Source organism: Oncorhynchus kisutch, linkage group LG5, assembly GCF_002021735.2.
Source record: "Oncorhynchus kisutch isolate 150728-3 linkage group LG5, Okis_V2, whole genome shotgun sequence".
Classification (NCBI taxonomy): domain Eukaryota; kingdom Metazoa; phylum Chordata; class Actinopteri; order Salmoniformes; family Salmonidae; genus Oncorhynchus; species Oncorhynchus kisutch.
The window spans coordinates 20,906,079-20,927,348 of NC_034178.2; the positions used below are offsets into that span (position 1 = coordinate 20,906,079).

The 21,270-nt window shown below is 42.4% G+C and overlaps 1 protein-coding gene across 6 annotated transcripts in view; it reads left to right on the forward strand.

Moving 5' to 3' along the window:
* The window catches only part of LOC109890755 (protein MTSS 2), a 116,926-nt gene that overhangs the window by 25,197 nt on the left and 70,459 nt on the right, over positions 1 to 21,270 (forward strand). For all 6 annotated transcript variants that reach the window (XM_031824655.1, XM_031824654.1, XM_031824656.1 and 3 more), the window contains exon 3: positions 6,791 to 6,864. In XM_031824655.1, coding sequence (XP_031680515.1) covers positions 6,791 to 6,864 — 74 coding nt within the window. The remainder of the gene's footprint in view (positions 1 to 6,790; positions 6,865 to 21,270) is intronic.

The following is a 21,270-nucleotide window of genomic DNA, read 5'->3' on the forward strand; positions in this document are numbered from 1 at the left end:
AAGATCAGCAAAGGTAAGTGAAGATTTATAATGCTATTTATGACTTTTGTTGACTCCACAATTTAGCGGATAATTGGATGGCTTGCTTTTGTGGTTGAACGCTGTTCTCAGATTATTTAATATTGTGCTTTTGCTGTAAAGCTTTTTTGGAATCTGACGCAGCGGTTGCATTAACCTCTTAGCGCCCCCGTAGGCTTATTTCATTTTTGGATAAAAAGACGTTCCCGTTTTAAGCGCAATATATCGTCACAAAAAGATGCTCGACTATGCATGGAATTGGTAGCTTTGGAAAGAAGACACTCTGACGTTTCCAGAACTGCAAAGATTTTCACTGTGAGTGCCCCAGAACTCATGCTACAGGCGAAACCAAGATGTTTCTGCAACCAGGAAATGAACAGGATTTCTGAGGCACCGATTTGCATAATCTCCTTATATGGCTGTGAATGGGACAGGAATGAGCCTGCCCTTTATATCGTTTCCCCAAGGGGTCTGGAGCATTGTGACGTATTTGCAGGCATATCATTGGAAGATTGACCATAAGAGACTACATTTTCCAAGTGTCCCGCACGGTGTCCTGCGTGGAAATTGATGCGCAAAACTCAGGTGCTGGTATTTTTCCATGGAATTCAGAGACAAACCATGCTTCCACGAACGGCATATCAATGAAGAGATATGTGAAAAAACACCTTGGGGATTGATTCAAACAACGTTTGCCATGTTTTGGTCGATATTATGGAGTTAATTTGGAAAAGAGTTCGACGTTTTGGTGACTGAATTTTCGGTTCGTTTCGGTAGCCAAATGTGTAGTAACAAAACGGAGCGATTTGTCCTACACAAAGAATCTTTCAGGAAAAACTGGACATCTGCTATGTAACTGAGAGTCTCCTCATTGAAACATCTGAAGTTCTTCAAAGGTAAATTATTTTATTTGATTACTTTGCTGGTTTTTGTGAAAATGTTATGTGCTAAATGCTACGCTAAATGCTACGGCAGCCATTATCACTCTTACACAAATGATTGATTTGCTATGGTTCAAAAGCATATTTTGAAAATCTGAGATGACAGTGTTGTTAAGAAAAGGCTAAGCTTGAGAGCAGGCATATTTTATTTCATTTCATTTGCGATTTTGAGAAATCGTTAACGTTGCGTTATGGTAATGAGCCTGAGGGTGTAGTTACGCTCCTGGATCCGGTATCAGTAGTTCAGAGAGGTTAAGAACAAGTTTCTTTAATTATATGTAAAACATGTATCTTTCATCAAAGTTTATGATGAGTATTTCTGTTATTTGATGTGGCTCTGCAATTTCTCTGGATCTTTTGGAGGCATTTCTGAGCATGGCGCCAATGTAAACTGAGGATTTTGGATATAAATATGAACTTGATCGAACAAAACATACATGTATTGTGTAACATTGAGTCCTGGGAGTGTCATCTGATGAAGATCGTCAAAGGTTAGTGATTCATTTAATCTATATTTCTGCTTTTTGTGACCTCTCTTTGGTTGGAAAATGGCAGACCTAACATAATATGTTCTGCTTTCGCCGAAAAGCCTTTTTGAAATCGGACACTGTGGTTGGATTAACGAGAAGTGTATCTTTAAAATGGTAAAATACTTGTATGGTTGAGGAATTTTAATTATGAGATTTGTTGTTTTGAATTTGGCGCCCTGCCATTTCACTGGCTGTTGGCGAGGTGGGACGCTAGCTTCCCGAACGATCCCAGAGAGGTTAACTTGGGTCAAATGTTTCAGGTAGCCTTCCACAAGCTTCCCACAATATGTTGGGTGAATTTTGGCCCATTCCTCCTTTTGTTTTCTTTACGTGTTATTTCTTACATTGGTACCCCAGGTCATCTTAGGTTTCATTACATACAGTCGAGAAGAACTACTGAACATAAGAGCAGCGTCAACTCACCATCAGTACGACCAAGAATATGACTTTCGCGAAGCGGACCCTATGTTCTGCCTTTCACCCAGGACAACGGAATGGATCCCAGCCGGCGACCCCAAAAAACGACTTTGAAAAAGGGGAAAACGAAGCGGTCTTCTGGTCAGACTCCGGAGACGGGCACATCGCGCACCACACCCTAGCATTCTCCTCGCCAATGTCCAGTCTCTTGACAACAAGGTTAATGAAATCCGAGCAAGGGTAGCATTCCAGAGGGACATCAGAGACTGTAACGTTCTTTGCTTCACGGAAACATGGCTCACTGGAGAGACTCTATCGGAGACGGTGCAGCCAGCTGGTTTCTCCACGCATCGCGCCGACAGAAACAAACATCTGGTAAGAAGAGGGGCGGGGGCGTATGCTTTATGGTTAACGGGACGTGGTGTGGCCAAAACAACATACAGGAACACAAGTCCTTCTGTTCACCTGACTTAGAATTCCTCACAATCAAATGTAGACCGCATTATCTACCAAGGGAATTCTCTTCGATTATAATCACAGCCGTATATATTCCCCCCCAAGCAGACACATCGATGGCTCTGAACGAACTTTTTGACTCTTTGCAAACTGGAATCCATATATCCGGAGGCTGCATTCATTGTAGCTGGGGATTTTAACAAGGCTAATCTGAAAACAAGACTCCCTAAATTTTATCAGCATATCGATTGCGCAACCAGGGCGGGAAAAACCTTGGCTCATTGCTACTCCAACTTCCGCGACGCATACAAGGCCCTGCCCCGCCCTCCTTTCGGAAAAGCTGACCACGACTCCATTTTGTTGATCCCTGCCTACAGACAGAAACTAAAACAAGAAGCTGCCGCGCTGAGGTCTGTTCAACGCTGGTCCGACCAATCTGATTCCACACTCCAAGACTGCTTCCATCACGTGGACTGGGATATGTTTCGTATTGCGTCAGACGACAACATTGACGAATACGCTGATTCGGTGTGCGAGTTCATTAGAACGTGCGTTGAAGATGTCGTTCCCATAGCAACGATTAAAACATTCCCTAACCAGAAACCGTGGATTGATGGCAGCATTCGCGTGAAACTGAAAGTGCGAACCACTGCTTTTAATCAGGGCAAGGTGTCTGGTAACATGACCGAATACAAACAGTGCAGCTATTCCCTCCGCAAGGCAATCAAACAAGCTAAGCGTCAGTATAGAGACAAAGTAGAATCTCAATTCAACGGCTCAGACACGAGGTATGTGGCAGGGTCTACAGTCAATCACGGATTACAAAAAGAAAACCAGCACTGTCACGGACCAGGATGTCTTGCTCCCAGGCAGACTAAATAACTTTTTTGCCCGCTTTGAGGACAATACAGTGCCACTGACACTGCCCGCAACTAAAACATGCAGACTCTCCTTCACTGCAGCCGACGTGAGGAAAACATTTAAACGTGTCAACCCTCGCAAGGCTGCAGGCCCAGACGGCATCCCCAGCCGTGTCCTCAGAGCATGCGCAGACCAGCTTGCTGGTGTGTTTACGGACATATTCAATCAATCCCTATCCCAGTCTGTTGTTCCCACATGTTTCAAGAGGGCCACCATTGTTCCTGTTCCCAAGAAAGCTAAGGTAACTGAGCTAAACGACTACCCGTAGCCCGTAGCACTCACTTTCGTCATCATGAAGTGCTTTGAGAGACTAGTCAAGAACCATATCACCTCCACCCTACCTGACACCCTAGACTCACTCCAATTTGCTTACCGCCCAAATAGGTCCACAGACGATGCAATCTCAACCACACTGCACACTGCCCTAACCCATCTGGACAAGAGGAATACCTATGTGAGAATGCTGTTCATCGACTACAGCTCGGCATTTAACACCATAGTGCCCTCCAAGCTCGTCATCAAGCTCGAGACCCTGGGTCTCGACCCCGCCCTGTGCAACTGGGTACTGGACTTCCTGACGGGCTGCCCCCAGGTGGTGAGGGTAGGCAACAACATCTCCACCCCGCTGATCCTCAACACTGGGGCCCCACAAGGGTGCATTCTGAGCCCTCTCCTGTACTCCCTGTTCACCCACGACTGCGTGGCCACGCACGCCTCCAACTCAATCATCAAGTTTGCGGACGACAACAGTGGTAGGCTTGATTACCAACAACGACGAGACGGCCTACAGGGAGGAGGTGAGGGCCCTCGGAGTGTGTTGTCAGGAAAATAACCTCACACTCAACGTCAACAAAACTAAGGAGATGATTGTGGACTTCAGGAAACAGCAGAGGGAACACCCCCCTATCCACATCGATGGGACAGTAGTGGAGAGGGTAGTAAGTTTTAAGTTCCTCGGCGTACACATCACAGACAAACTGAATTGGTCCACCCACACAGACAGCATCGTGAAGAAGGCGCAGCAGCACCTCTTCAACCTCAGGAGGCTGAAGAAATTCGGCTTGTCACCAAAAGCACTCACAAACTTCTACAGATGCACAATCGAGAGCATCCTGTCGGGCTGTATCACCGCCTGGTACGGCAACTGCTCCGCCCACAACCGTAAGGCTCTCCAGAGGGTAGTGAGGTCTGCACAACGCATCACCGGGGGCAAACTACCTGCCCTCCAGGACACCTACACCACCCAATGTTACAGGAAGGCCATAAAGATCCATCAAGGACCGCAACCACCCGAGCCACTGCCTGTTCACCCCGCTATCATCCAGAAGGCGAGGTCAGTACAGGTGCATCAAAGCTGGGACCGAGAGACTGGAAAAACAGCTTCTATCTCAAGGCCATCAGACTGTTAAACAGCCACCACTAACATTGAGTGGCTGCTGCCAACACACTGACTCAACTCCAGCCACTTTAATAATGGGAATTGATGGGAATTGATGTAAAATATATCACTAGCCACTTTAAACAATGCTACCTAATATAATGTTTACATACCCTACATTATTCATCTCATATGTATACGTATATACTGTACTCTATCATCTACTGCATCCTTATGTAATACATGTATCACTAGCCACTTTAAACAATGCCACTTAATATAATGTTTACATACCCTACATTACTCATCTCAAATGTATATACTGCACTCAATACCATCTACTGTATCTTGCCTATGCCGCTCTGTACCATCACTCATTCATATATCTTTATGTACATATTCTTTATCCCCTTACACTTGTGTCTATAAGGTAGTAGTTTTGGAATTGTTAGCTAGATTACTTGTTGGTTATTACTGCATTGTCGGAACTAGAAGCACAAGCATTTCGCTACACTCGCACTAACATCTGCTAACCATGTGTATGTGACAAATAAAATTTGATTTGATTTGAGAGCTGGTGTAACTGAGTCAGGTTTGTAGGCCTCCTTGTTCGCACATGCTTTTTCAGTTCTGCCCAAACATTTTCTATAAGATTGAGGTCAGGGCTTTGTGATGGCCACTCCAATACCTTGACTTTGTTGTCCTTAAGCCATTTTGCCACAACTTTGGAAGTATGCTTGGGGTCATTGTCCATTTGGAAGACTCATTTTTGACCAAGCTTTAACTTCCTGACTGTCTTGATGTTGCTTCAATATATCCACATACTTTTCCTTTTTCATGTTGCAATCTTTTTTGTGAAGTGCACCAGTCTCTCCTCCAGCAAAGCACCCCCACAACATGATGCTTATTTCTTGCTGAGCAGCCTTTCAGGTTACGTCTATTGGACTTGTTTTACTGTGGATATAGATACTTTTGTACCTGTTTCCTCCAGCATCTTCACAAGGTCCTTTGCTGTTGTCCTGGGATTGATTTGACCTTTTTGCACCAAAGTACATTTATCTCTAGGAGACAGAACATGTCTCCTTCCTGAGCGGTATGACAGCTGCGTGGTCCCATGGTGTTTATACCTGCGTACTATTGTACAGATGGAACGTGGTACCTTCAGGCATTTGGAAATTGCTCCTAAGGATGAACCAGACTTGTGGAGGTTTACATTTATTTTTCTTGTCTGATTTCTTTTGATTTTCCCATGATGTCAAGCAAAGTGGCACTGAGTGAAGGTAGGCCTTGAAATACATCAACAGGTACACCTCCAATTGACTCAAATGATGTCAATTAGCCTATCAGAAGCTTCTAAAGCCATGACATTATTTTCTGGAACTTTCCAAGGTGTTTGAAAGGCACAGTCAACTTAGTGTATGTACACTTCTGACCCACTGGAATTGTGGTATGGTGAATTATAAGTGAAATAATCTGTCTAAACAATTGTTGGAAAAATGACTTGTGTCATGCACAAAGTAATGTCCTAACTGACTTTCCAAAACTGTAGTTTGTTAACAAGACATTTGTGGAGTGGTTGAAAGATTTGTTTTAATGACTCCAACCTAAGTATGTAAACTTCTGACTTCAACTGTACTTTTTGCGAATATAAAATAATTGTACAGTATATTTAAAATGATACTGTTGGTATTTCAAAATACCCCAGTATACTGCCCAAGCCAATCCACTAGGGGAACACATCTCTGTTCAAAGTCAATGTTATGAATGTCTAAATCCAGAAACTGAAATCTGAAGGGCAATAAGAAAATTCAGTAGGTCTAGGACATAGTCTTGTAGGGGTTTTCCTAAATGAGATTTGAGTCTTGTGATCGAAACAGTCACTGTCTCCCCAGTAGTGACGGACTTTCTTTGACTCTGTGATTTAGAAACAATATGCTTAAAAATGTTAGCTGGAATGATTGTAATCCGTATGCTCACGCTAACAGAGTGAACTGATTTCAAGCCTGATGATGCAATAAGAATATGTTATTTGAAACTTGTCTAGGGTTTCTTCTAAGGCTGGTTTTATTGTGTACACGAGTGGTTTAAATGGAATGTTTCTCCATTACTTTTTTTGTTTTATCTTTCAGGGCAACCGTCATCGTCACGAGCTCTTTCCTGGATGCCTTTCAGAAGGTGGCAGATATGGCGACTGGAACAAGAGGTAAAGGCAAAGATGTGAATCTATTGTTCATCGCTTCTTTAAGCCACAGTAGGTGACATAGACAATTCTAGTTTTTGAAAGGAGTCAACTGTTGTCATGTGGCATGAATTGCTCTTTCAATATGTTGCAGAGTAGGTCAGTCGAATTGTATATATTTTTTTGCTCTATGGTGCTTTAATAAGCTTCTACTGATTAAGTATTTGTCTGCGGTTCTGTGTACATCTAAGAAGTACAACGGGGCTGTCTGATGAGCAACAGAGGATGGGCCCACTCACTGGCTGAGAACGCCCATAGGGCAGGACATTTGAGGATTTGCAGGACTGTTTGGAATTTGTGTGTGCGCTTGTTTTCGGCTCATGTGCTTTCAGTTAAGAACATGGCTCTGATGCACAATACAGTATCGGTGTAGGTTATCTGTTGTGATACTGTGACCAAACTCACCCCTCTCTCCCTAGCGATCAAGTGACACAATCCATTATTAATGAATTATCATTGCTGTTATACAACATGTGCAGAGGCCCCCCCTCTCACATTTCACCATTGTTCTCTATGGATGGGGCCCAGGGATGAAAACGAATAACCTTTCGGCGATATTCACCATTTTGATCTCAAAATAGGTCATCCATGTGAATCGTGGAAGGTAATTCAGACCCCTTGACCTTTTCCACATTTTATGTTACAGCCTTGTTCTAAAAAGGACTACATGAAAACAAATTATACTAGGACTACAAAAAATAAATAAACCCTTGAATGAGTAGGTGTGTCTGAACTTTTGGCTGGTGGTGCATATACATTTTAAAAAATATATATTTTCTTTCCAACTGTTAGGTTCTTATTTTTCAGAGTAAATGACCTACGGGCTCTAGAGAAGCTTTAACCAAGTTGAATTCTTCCCGAAGGTTCTGTACAGCTGTAATCGGACAGCAAAACATTTCTCACTTCACAGTTATATACACCCTATTTAAAACACTCCCCTTTCTCTCCAATCCTTAGTTTATGGCTGTACAGGAAGCTAATAAATAGGGTAACAGGATAACAAACCTTTATTGCTGCCTTAAGAGAACCTGTCCTGACCTCAACCCCTCCATCTAATCCATTGGGTTTTTCTTCAGAGAACCATTAACTTCTGACATAACCCAGTCTCTTTCATTTCCTATCTCAATTATCAAAGTTTAGCCAATTCCAACACAACTCTAAAAATCCTATCAGTGACTTTTGGCTCCCTAAAATCTGTATCCGACCCATCCTATATCGGATGGGGTCTACTACTGACTCCACTCAATCAACCGATATTGATCCTGCCTGACAAACGTAATAAAAGTGCAATCGACTTTGGTATTTTGGACACAGTAATTGCAGAATCCCCTCAGATAAAAATATCTCACACATGAGATACAACATTTAATTTCTTGAGGATAACTGAATCAGTGCAGTCTCACGCACAAGTGTTTTTGAAGACAACCTCAGATTGAATAAGTGTTTGAAGTTATAACACACAAACACCTGTTATAATTTGTTGCCTCAAATAAATTAAACCTCTCACTCAGTCAATCTCTGATTTACATCATTTTCATTTTAAATTTCCATGTGACCCAGTTCCATGTGACCCAGTTCCCTTCATTTGTAAAGGTCTTCCCTCTGGGCAGAATGCCAGTCAGCCCGAAGGCCATTATTCATGTGTCTGTTACACAGCATGATAAACAGTGTGACGCCGAGACATACTTTATAACGCAACACTTTGATTTACCATGGAAATACCTTTATCAGTCGGGCGGTGCACAATTGACCCAGCGTCATCCGGGTTAGGGATTGGCTGGGGTAGGCAGTCATTGTCAATAAGAATTTGTTCTTAACTGACTTGCCTAGTTAAATAAAAACAATCACTGGGCTGTTCTATAAAGGGAAAGCACTGCTCCTGTCACTTTGTTTCATGCACAACGGAAATCAAATGATTCAGGGATAGCACTGTTATATTGAGTTCGGTATTTATGTAGATGCCTGCATAAAAGGTAAAACAAAACAAAGTTGCGTGTAAAACTGTAACACAGGTAATGCAATGTGACAGTGTCTGGTATCACAGGCGTTAGTGGAGTCCGTTTTTAGTATGCATTTGTATTCTAAAGAGAGGGGTAGCTTATTTAGTGTTATGCACTCGGTGGAAGCGGCACATTCCAAAGTGGGCGTGGGTGGAAGGGGAGAGTGGGGTGTCTTGTTGATGCACCTGTTTGGGGAGAGACTGGCCTGGCAGCTGACACCCCAGATCCCCCTCCTTGCATCCCACTTCACTCACTCAGCTGTATAATGATGGATGGAGGGGGGGGGGGCACAGATTATCTTCTCTGAGAGCCAGCTGTCCCCTCTGCCACAGCTGACACCACTGGACACTTTCCTGACTGGGTTTGAGTCGCTGTGTGTGCACGCAGGTGTGTTTGTGTGCTGGTCGTGCTTGTGTGTGGTGACCCACAAAGTCTCACCTTCAGCTCTGACCCACTCCCCTGACCAATTCTTTTTTTTTGTCTGAAATGTTATATTCAGTACCAGTTTGGACACCTACTCATTCAGGGGTTTTGCTTTATTTGTACTATTTTCTACATTTTAGAATAGTGAAGACATCAAAACTATGAAATAACACACATGGAATTATGTTGTAACCAAAAAAGTGTTAAACAAATCTAAATGTATTTTAGATTTTATTAGCTACCCTTTGCCTTGATGACTGCTTTGCACACTCTTGGCATTCTCTCAACCAGCTTCACCTGGAATAATTATTGAATAAGTTCCCATATATGCTGAGCGCTTGTTGGCTGCTTTGCCTTCACTCTGCGGTCCAACTCATCCCAAACCATCTCAATTGGGTTGGGGGATTGAGGCCAGGTCATCTGATGCAGCACTCCAATCTCCTTCTTGGTCAAATTAGCCTTACACAACCTGGAGGTGTGTTGGGTCATTGTCCTGTTGAAAAACAAATTATAGTCCCACTAAGCAGAAACCAGATGGGACGATGTATTGCTGCAGAATGCTGTGGTAGCCATGCTGGTTAAGTGTGCCTTGAATTCTAAATAAATCACACAGTGTCACCAGCAAAGCACCCCCACACATTAACACCACCTTCTCCATGCTTCACGTTGGGAACCACACATGCGGAGGTCATCCGTTCACCTACTCGGGGTCTCACAAAGACAATTTGGAGTCTTCTTATTGGTGCCCTTTTTAGTAGTGGTTTCATTGCAGCAATTTGACCATGGAGGCCTGATTTTTCACGCGGTCTCCTCTGAACAGTTGATTTTGAGATGTCTGTTATTTGGGCTGCAATTACTGAGGCTGGTAACTCTAGTGAAATAATCCTCTGTAGCAGACTCTGGGTCTTCCTTCCCTGTGGCATTCCTCCTGAGAGCCAGTTTCATCATAGCGCTTGATGGTTTTTGCAACTGTACTTGAAGAAACTTTTCTTGAAACAAGTTCTTGAAATTTTCCGTATTGAATGACCTTCATGTCTTAAAGTAGTGAGGGACTGTTTCTCTTTGATTATTTGAACTGTTCTTGGCATAATATGGACTTGGTATTTTACCAAATAGGGATATCTTCTGTATACCACCCCTACCTTGTCACAACACAACTGATTGGCTCAAACACATTAAGAAATTCCAGAAATGAACTTTGAACAAGGCATATCTGTTAATTGAAATGCATTCCATGTGACTACTTCATGAAGCTGGTTGAGAGAATGCCAACAGTGTGCGAAGCTGTCAAGGCAAAGGGTGGCTACTTTGAAGATTATATTTTGATTTGTTAAACACTTTTTTTTGGTTACGACATGACTCCATGTGTTATTTCATAGTTTTGATGTCTTCACTTGTATTCCACAATGTAGAAAATAGTACAAATGTAATCTTAACTGACTGCCTTAGTTAAATAAAGAACAAATTCTTATTTACAATGACTGCCTACCCTGACCAAACCTGGACGACACTGGGCCAATTGTGCGCCGCCCTATGGGGGACTCCCAATGATGGCCAGATGTGATGCTGCCTGGATTCGAACCAGGGACTGCAGTGACACCTCTTGCACTGAGATGCAGTGCCATAGACCGCTGCGCCACTCGGAATGAGTAGGTGTGTCCAAACATTTGACTGGTACTCTACATGTTTGAAATCGTTTTGATAGTGCAATCACTCTTTTGTTTTTGTCTCTTGTTTAACCACAGGCTTGAGTAACCAATGTACTTATGCATCATGACATTCTTAATAGAGGGTGATGTTTTTCAATCTCACTTTGTGAAAGTACTGCATCACATTGTTACAATGTAGGCTTGTTTTTAGCTGACTTTTTTTATTTATTTAACCCATATTTTACCAGGTAAGTTGACTGAGAAAGCATTCTCATTTACAGCAACGACCTGGGGAATAGTTACAGGGGGGAGGGGGGATGAATGAGCCATTTGTAAGCTGGGGATGATTAGGTGGCATTAAGGTCAAATTGGGACTTTAGTCAGGACACCAGGGTTAACACCCCTACTCTTACGATAAGTGCCATACTATCTTTAGTGACCACAGTCAGGACACCTGTTTAATGTCCCATCCGAAATACAGCACCCTACACAGGGCAATGTCCCCAATCACTGCCCTGGGGCATTGGGATATTTTTTTAGACCAGAGGAAAGAGTGCCTGCTACTGGCCCTCCAATACCACTACCAGCAGCATCTGGTCTCTCGTCCAGGGACTAACCAGGACCAACTTTGCTCAGCTTCAGAAGCAAACCAGCAGTGGTATGCAGGGTGGTATAACGTATACTCCCCAGTGCCTCATATTTTAAAAAAAATAACAATTTGTCTGGAAAAAGGCAGTACGTTGACGTCCAACCTGTTATTCGCAACATGACTTGAGGACTAGGCTATATTTATCACTGGGAACATTTTGTCGAAGTGTTTAGAGTTCCTGCGTCTGTTAAATATTCCTGTGACACGTGCTTTCTATAAGCAAACTTGCACTGCCACATGCCCCCTCCCCGCTCCCAGCATTGAGCTCATGGAAATCTGTTTAGAAAAGGGGAAATGTATACATTCTAAACAAAGGGAAGGAGAGAGGGGGAGATGTCCCTGTATCTGAATGGGAGGAGTGGGGTGGGAGCACAGCCCTCGGTCTCCTTAGTGGTGATGACAGCACATGTTCAAACAGTCTTTGATTTCGCTGCACATTTCCCTCTTGAGAGCTACAGGGAAATTTGTTTTGGGTTATTAGGGATTCCCAGCCCCGTTTTTTTATTTTCTAAGTTGCCAGTCCATTCCTCAGTACTACTCCATCAATAACTAGTATTTTGGCTTCCCCAAGTTTCTATGCTAGGTTTCGACAGTGCGGGCTTCTAGTCTTACCCTTGCGTGATCAGTTGACTCGTGACACACTAACAATGTAACAGTATTGCACTCAGGGGAAACATAAAATGTGCATTGCTCCTTTTTGAACTTGTATTCTGTGGTTGCAGTGTGTTTGTCTCAGAACAGATAAATGTTTAGATTGCTCTATTTTTACCTGGGGGTTTAGAATCATTTGTGAAATCTGTTAATGTAAGAGGCTCAATATTATGCTGTTGTCAACCGCATGATCTGACTAATCTGGGGATCCTCATGACTGGTTACCATGAGGATGCATTTATTTATTTTTTAAACGTGTTGTATGAGGCAGACTCAGACTTCTCCAGTGCATCAAAGAAACATCACAAGACTCGCAACAGCGATCCACAAGACAAGGGAGGTTCTGTCAGAGCTACTAATTCAAACCGAATCAGCTGAAAAATGTAGTGATCTACAGTTTTAGACTTGAAGGAGCATAGTATGATTTGAAGTTAATGAAAGAAGGAAAAGCTAAAACATGAAGAGCATTGTTGGATTGTTCTGACCCAAAATAAGTGCGTGAATAGAGTTAATTGTATGGAGGGCTGTCCCCCAGGATATATTCTACTTTTACCTTAGGTGGAATCTTAACTAGTCAAAGCACTGAGACCTGTCTGGAACACAGCACAACACAGTCCAGTGGCCCACCGCCACAGCAGACCGCTGCGAGGAGGGGGCGTCTGAGTAAACTGAGTAGGTGTGAATAGAGCCCCACTCTTGTGCTGAGAGACACTGAGTGCTTTTGTGCAGTGGTGAGATGTGGGCACCAGTTATTCTGGGATGTGTTTAAGAGCGAGACAGAACACGGCTTGGTTTGCCCACCAACCCACACAGAACACGTTGCTAATGTGTGAAAGTGCTGGTGAGAATTTGGCATTGGTTGGACAAGGAGGCTACTGGTGAACTACATGGCTTTTACCTTTATTTAACTAGGCAAGTCCGTTAAGAACAAAGTTATTTTCAATGATGGCCTAAGAGCAAGGTGTTAACTGCCTTGTTCAGGGGCAGAACGACAGATTTTTACCTTGTCAGCTCGGGGATTCAATCTAGCAACTTTTCGGTTTTTAGTCCAACGCTCTAACCACTAGGCTACCTGCCGCCCCAGTGTGCCACAAAGGTTATCAACAAATTGGGATTCATTTCGTAATACATTTTGTGACATTGTCCTCCCACGTTGGCTGTGCCAGTTTTATCTCCAGAGTCAAAGGTGTCTAGCTAGGCAGCTACTTATGAACAGAGCAGAAGTTAATTACATGTGTTTTACAAGGTTTCCATTGAATAATGCTCTCCAGCTATACCGGCAGTTGCACCACCAGAGACTTATCAAACTGAAGATGGCTCACAGGGGTAGGGTGGAATAAATGAGGTCGGACCTGTCCTTTTTATTTTTTGAGTCTGGTCAATTTGAATTTGATCCATTTGAAACCACTGCATTGGAGTGGTCCAGGAAAAGCTGGGTCATGTTTCTGCAGGCATTGGCCCCACCTGGAGCATGAGCTCACAGCTTGTATCTACTATTGTGGCCTGTGCCTAAACAGCACTGCGTGACGCACACAAGGAGTCCATTTTGTACAAAAACAACCACAACCATCAAACGTCGTCCACCATCAGAGGAGGAGGATTTTACAACTGCTCAAGCCTGGCCTCTCAGCGGTGTGCTGTTTTGGCTTAAGTAACATGCCTCTTTTCAGGTGGTGCAGACTGTTTAGGGCAGTCCATGGAGAGTGGCCATGTGGAGTGAGTTTACTGAGTATGATTCTACTTGGCATGAACTGGAGAGGAAAGCTCACACACTCCTTTCAAAGGATAGACGGGCAGGCAGGCCGTTCAGGAAACCAGACGAAGTCCATTCAGTGTGAAGTGTGTGGGAGTGTCTGTCGCCTTTTTTGACGGTGCCTCAGGATGGAGCTAAGCTACCAGGAGAGGAAGTTTGTCCCCAAACGGAGTTGGAGAACAATTCTTGACTACAGTGGACATCCCTTCCGCCCATTCCCCTTTCCATTGACTGACCCCCATCTCCCAGCCAGACCACATTACCAGCCTGCCATGCCCTACTGACAAGCCTCTCAATGTCGCAGGAACTGAAATGTTGGCAGCCTCATGAGAAATCGCTCAGATGAGCCTTGAGAAAAAACAATTCTTCAGTTATTATACACTCATGAGTCTGCTTAATCCATGTCGATAGTTAATTACGGTCATAAAGATTGATTTGGACAGGGATAGCGTTACCTGGAAGGTTGTTGATGTATTTGACAGACTTATTTGACTTTATTAGACTTTATTTATTTGAAGACAGGGGGAGGAGGGCACTCCACCAATGTCTTTCATTAAGAAATTAGATGAAGGGTTGCTGTATACCACATTTGCATGGAAGGCTCGATTTCACTGTTGGTGTCAAATAAAACCAATGACATTAAAAAAAAGTATTCTCTTTATAGTAAAAAAGGAACATTTTAACTTATGTTTATTATAACTTCATAAAACACAAACACAGGTTAATTGCAGGACTTAGTCTGTTAAATATGGAAGGAGTAAGTTGTTCCTATTAGGGGAAGTAGGGGTGACTATAATGAGGAAGTTGCATCAGGCCTTTTCCAGAGGCCTATATTCAGCCTGATCTAGTTTTGCACACAGCAGGAGCTTCCACAGCCCCTCTAATCTGATGCCGACCTAGCTTATTTTTTAGCTTGCTAATGTGGTTGCATAGGGTCATTTCCACCGTCTGACGCTTTTGCCCATTTACTGCTTATAACCATTTATACACATGACTTTATAGGGCTGGTAATTGCCAGGGACCTCACTATACGATCTAACAATGCTTTGGTGCTGATATGTTTTGTGATTCTCACAATTCTCATGATTCTATATGTATTGCGACTATATACTGCTTACCGTATGTCTGCTGCAGAGGGACAAGAGAAATGAGAAGTTTTAATCAGTCATGATAAGTGCTGAAAATAAATTTGCTCATTATTTAGAAATATGGAGAACAAGTTAGGAAGGGAAAATTTTGGTACAAACAAAATAGCGATATTGTAAAAACGATACATATCGTCCAAAAATAATATCCCAATTTGCAACTTTTTTTTCATCACTTAGTTTACTTTAATACAATGTTTCAGTTGAAGTCGGAAGTTTACATACACTTAGGTTAGTCATTAACTCGTTTTTCAACCACTCCACAAATTTCTTGTTAACCAAACTAGTTTTGGCAAGTTGGTTAGGACATTACTTTGCATGGCACAAGTCTTTTTCCAACAATTGTTTACAGACAGATTATTTCACTTATAATTCACCACATCACAATTCCAGTGGGTCAGAAGTGTACATACACTAAGTTGACTGTGCCTTTTAAACAGCGTGGAAAATTCCAGAAAATGATGTCATGGCTTTAGAAGTTTCTGATTGACATCATTTGAGTCAATTGGAGGTGTACCTGTGGATGTATTTCAAGGTCTACCTTCAAACTCAGTGCCTCTTCTAGACCTCCACAAGTCTGGTTCCTCCTTGGGAGCAATTTCCAAGTGCCTGAAGGTATCACGTTCATCTGTACAAACAATAGTACGCAAGTATAAACACCATGGGACCACGCAGCCGGCATACTGCTCAGGAAGGAGACGCGTTCTGTCTCCTAGAGATGAACAACAACAAAGGAACTTGTGAAAATGCTGGAGGAAACGGGTACAAAAGTATTTATATCCACAGTAAAATGAGTCCTTTATCGACATAACCTAAAAGGCCGCTTTTTGGAGAAATGTCCTCTGATCTGATGAAACAAAAATAGAACTGTTTGGCTATAATGACCATCGTTAGGAGGAAAAAGGGGGAGGCTTGCAAGCCGAAGAACACCATCCTAACCGTGAAGCACGAGGGTGGCAGCATCATGTTTTGGGGGTGCTTTGCTGCAGGAGGGACTGGTGCACTTCACAAAATAGATGGCATCACGAGGTAGAAAAGTATGTGGATATATTGAAGCAACATCTCAAGACATCAGTCAGGAAGTTAAAGCTTGGTCGCAAATGGGTCTTCCAAATGGACAATGACCCCAAGCATACTTCCAAAGTTGTGGCAAAATGGTTTAAGGATAACAAAGTCAAGGTATTGGAGTGGGCATCACAAAGCCCTGACCTCAATCCCATAAATTTGTGGGCAGAACTGAAAAAGCATGTGCAAGCAAGGAGGCCTAAAAACCTGACTCCGTTATACCAGCTCTCTCAGAAGGAATGGGCCAAAATTCACCCAGCTTATTGTGGGAAGCTTGTGGAATGCTACCCAAACTGTTTGACCCAAGTTACACTCAATTAGTATTGCCTTTAAATTGTTTATGTAAACTTCTGACCCACTGGGGATGTGATGAAAGAAATAAAAGTTAAAATAAATCACTCTACTATTATTCTGACATTTCACATTCTTAAAATAAAGTGGTGATCCTAACTGACCTAAAACACGGGGAATTTTTACTAGGATTAAATGTCAGGAATTGTGAAACTGAAACACATAAAATAATTATGTAACCACTCCAATAGGGTGTTAGGTATTACTCTGTTAAAGACACATGTTTTTACCGTTTGAAAAATATGTGAAACGCTGAGTGCCGTCAACTAGGTGGGCAGCCTAGTTAGAATCACAAAGCATACAAAAAACACCTGATAAAGCTAAATTAAGAAAGATAATGTCTCACAATCTTTTGTAGATACTATATGCACTAGAGATACTTTGTAAACATGACAAAATATCAAGATGTGTCCATCTTCATAAATTGTTCATATTCAGCTTAAATATTTTTAAAATCTTGTTTTAGTTTACACGCTAGATCAATCTATATCAATTGAGATTTAAATTCAAAATGAAGTATAATATTTTTTTTAGATATCTATCTAGCCAGTTGATTCAGTGTGTCTGTCCTCTGAGATGTCTGTCACAGGTGCTGGACCTGATAATCTCAAACTAAATATCCAAATCACTTCCTTGCCACACCTAAGTGTCGTGTCAGGTCAACCTGGTGATGTGTATCCACAATGGCACCCTATTCCTTATCAAGTGCATTACCTGTAAACAGCCCTGTGGGCCCTGATCAAAATTTGTGCACTATAATTAATCTGGTGTAGCGTGCCATTTTAGATGTCGACCAGGGGACAGACAAGGAATGTCCGATGGTAGGCAAATAAGTTCACAATTTGTGAGACGCAGAGTATGTGTACGGATGAGCTCCATAATGTGTGGTTCCCACCATGATGCATGGAGGAGGAGGTGTGATGGTGCTTTGCTGATGATGCTAAGTTTTATTTAGAATTAGCTTACGTTAATTCCGTCTTCCATTGAAGATGCCCCCTGAATCGGGATCTAACCATCAAAGATTTTGCTTCAAAGTGACTGTGGCCATGTGCAGTCTCATAGTTTGGTTTTCAATTTACTTTGGTTGCCTTCTTCAAAAGGAAACACATCGGGTCTCTTCCAGCCAGGTCACACTTCAAGGTCCTATGGCTGAGTATTTTCCCTATTTATTTAGCTTAGCAGTATTTTGTTATTGAAAAATAAGTTCTACATTTGCTTTGAGTAGTGTGTGTGTGTGACCCTAGGGTGGCAGAACATACATTCTAAGTCATTTTAATGGGTCTTTCTCCATTCTGATTGTTTTATACAGTTCATTTAAACATTCTGCATTTCTTGTGCTCATTTGAGATCATTTCCAGTGTGAACACCTGCACGTTAACACCTCATTCCAAAATCATGGGCATTAATATTGAGTTGCTCCCCCGTTTGCTGCTATAACAGCCTCCACTCTTCTGGGAAGGCTTTCCACTAGATTTTGGAACATTGCTGCGAGGACTTGCTTCCATTCAGCCACGAGCATTACTGCGGTCAGGGATTGATGTTGGGGTGTTAGGCCTGGGTCGCAGTCGGCGTTCCAATTCATCCCAAACTTGTTAAATGGAGTTGAGGGCTCAGCAACCTAGTCAAGTTCTTCCACACCGCTCAACAAACCATTTCTGTATGGACTGAACTTTGTGCATTGTGGCATTGTCATAGTGAAACAGAAAAGGACCTTCCCCAAACTGTTGACACAAAGTTGGAAGCACAGAATGTCATCGTATGCTGTTGCGTTAAGATTTTTCTTCACTGGAACTAAGGGGCCTACCCGAACCATGAATAACAGCCCCAGACCATTATTCCTCCTCCGACCCCAGATTTGTCCGTTGGACTGCCAGATGGCGAATTGTGATTCATCACTCCAGAGAATGCGTTTCCAGTGCTCCAGCGACCAATAGCGACAAGCTTTCCAACACTCCAGTCGACGCTTGCAACCTTAGGCTTGTGTACAGCTGCTCAGCCATGGATACCCAATTCATGAAGATTCTCAATGAACAGTTCTTTGGCGGACGTTGCTTCCGGAGTCAGTTTGGAACTCGGTACTGAGTGTTGTAACCGAGGACAGACTATTTTTCCCGTTCTGTGTGCTTGTGTTGCCTGCCACTTCGTGGCTGAACCGTTGTTGCTCCTAGACGTTTACACTTCACAGTAACGGCACTTACAGTTGACCGAAACTGCTCTAGCAGGGCAGAAATTTGACAAACGTGTTAGAAAGGTGGCATCCTATGACAGTGCCACGCTGAAAGTCACGGAGCTCTTCATTACGGGCCATTCTACTGCCAATGGTTGTCTATGGAGACTGCATGGCTGTGCTCGATTTTATACACCTGTCAGAAACGGGTGTGGCTGAAATAGACAAATCCACTCATTTGAATGGGTGTCCACATACTTCTGACTATGTAGTGTAGATGTGTACCCACGCAGGAGAAAATGCAATTCCACTTTAAAAAAAATACAATTAGCTTTTTTTACCGACATGAATCTTGTATGAAAAAGAAAGGAACAGTTTGAGGGGAAAATATGGTTGGAGCTACAGACTAGCCTACCTCTCCCTTCTGTCGCAGCTCAGTCTTGCATGTCTCGTAATATTGGTTAGGCCAGGGCTGTGCGAATGAAATGCTGTGTTGAACACGCTGACAGAGATGCTCTCTCTATGCCTTTATAGCGATATGACGAAGGAAAGAAATTAAATTGTTGGAAACGTTTTCTTTCCTTGGAATAAGTTGATTATTTGAACATAAAATGTTCATTTGGACCCTTTCACAAATCTTACGTAAATGGGTGAGATGGTGCATTACGGCCAGGAGATTGTTCTCCTGAGTCATGTCCTAAAGAACTAGGCTACATGCACTCAAGTGACTTTTTGTTTTTTTTGCCTCTTTTAAAAACGTATCTACATAAAATGACTGAGGGAGACCTTTTAGTGATTTCAAATGAAGGCCCAAAAGGCCTCGATCGAAACAACATTAAAATAACTAAAGCAGAATTTTGCATGAATTTTGGCATATTTTCTCATGTTCTCGTGATTTTCAAATCCACTTTATCTTATTGTCCAGCAGCCAAAGGCATAATCGTTGTCCTGTTAGTAACCCATGCTAGTTGGTGCGTCTTTAAAATATCCTTTCAAAAGAGAGGGAAGATTTAATCTCTGTCACATTAAACCGCTCGCGCCTGCGGTGCGCTTTTGAATTGTTTTCCTGCTAATTGCATTTTGGAACATTCACACGTAGCCTACAGCCATGTGCCCATTGTTGAGCTTATAATGAAGAAATAAAACTATGAAAATGTTGAGCTGAATGGGCTCGTCTGTTGCATCAGCCTAATTTAGCTTTTTTACATTTTATTTATTTGCAGTGGTTCTGTCATCCCAGAACTGCCCAGAGTCAGTTTTGAAACTCACTTTATTTTCGAGCACCTGGAGGGAATTATTTTATAAAGACAAGTATTTAGTTGTAATTGTAGTGCTGCAATATTTTATAGACTATTATTATAATAACTATTATTATAATGGAGGACACGTCAAGCACAAAAGTCAATAAAAACCCACTGTTCATTTTTGTCTGTATGTGTGTTATGGTTCAAAAACAGATTTTTACAAAAAAAAATTTAAGCCTGGCTGTGTTTTATATAACCACTCTGAAGTACCATAATTGTGTTTCCCAAACTAGGATTCAATATAGACAACCTTGGGAGTATTTGGTTTCGCTAATGTAAGTATTTTTCGTAACCTATTTGTGTTTAATATATTTATGTAATATAAACATAATTAAATTCCATAGTGAGTTCAGCTATATTGGGATATTTTAACTGGCGGGAAACATTTGCATGCAATCCCTAATCACTGTGTGCATTTGTCAGAAATACAGTGAATTGTGTCCCGAAGGTAATACATGTATATTAATGCTCTATGGAGAGGCTTATTTAAGAAATGTCAGGGCTATTAAATTTGACTCACAGAATATGCATCTGGGAGTGAATGAAGAATGACACACAGAACCTGGCCCACGACTTCTTATTTGATCACAGTTCACACTGACTGGAACAAGAGGTGCCTCGCTCTTAAAGCTTGACTGGCAGATCTGAATAGAAAATGATTCATTTAATTGTCTAATTGCAGGACTGATAAAGGGTCTTGTATAACTATTTGCGTCTCAGTATTAAACCATTTTAAGAGTCCAATATAGCTTTAAATACGGCTAAAGGTTACTTGAACCCTTAACATTTCAAATGCAACACATCTCTCGCTGCAGTATCTTTATTCTCCACCACCACTCTGAATTTAGACACAGGACCTGACATGTCTGGACTGTGCTGCAGGTACCATTCCTATGCTATTGTGCAGCGTGACTCAGGTGTGAGTGGTGTAGCCTATCGCCTCCCCAACTGCTCCAAGTGCAGGGCTACACCCATCGTGCCCCAGGGCTTGTCTGACTGAGTAATGTTGATGTATGCCAGTTGGATGAAGTGCTTAGCTTCCCCCCAATAACCAGGCTTGGCCATACACCTCACTGCCTAGGTCCTAGGTGTTAGGACATGTGCAACCTTTATGAAGGGATCGGCGTCTCCTCTTTCCTCTCGTTAACTATGCACTCATCACATGTTGCCAGGTTGCAGTCAAAGCATTACTTTACCAACCTGTTCTGTCCTG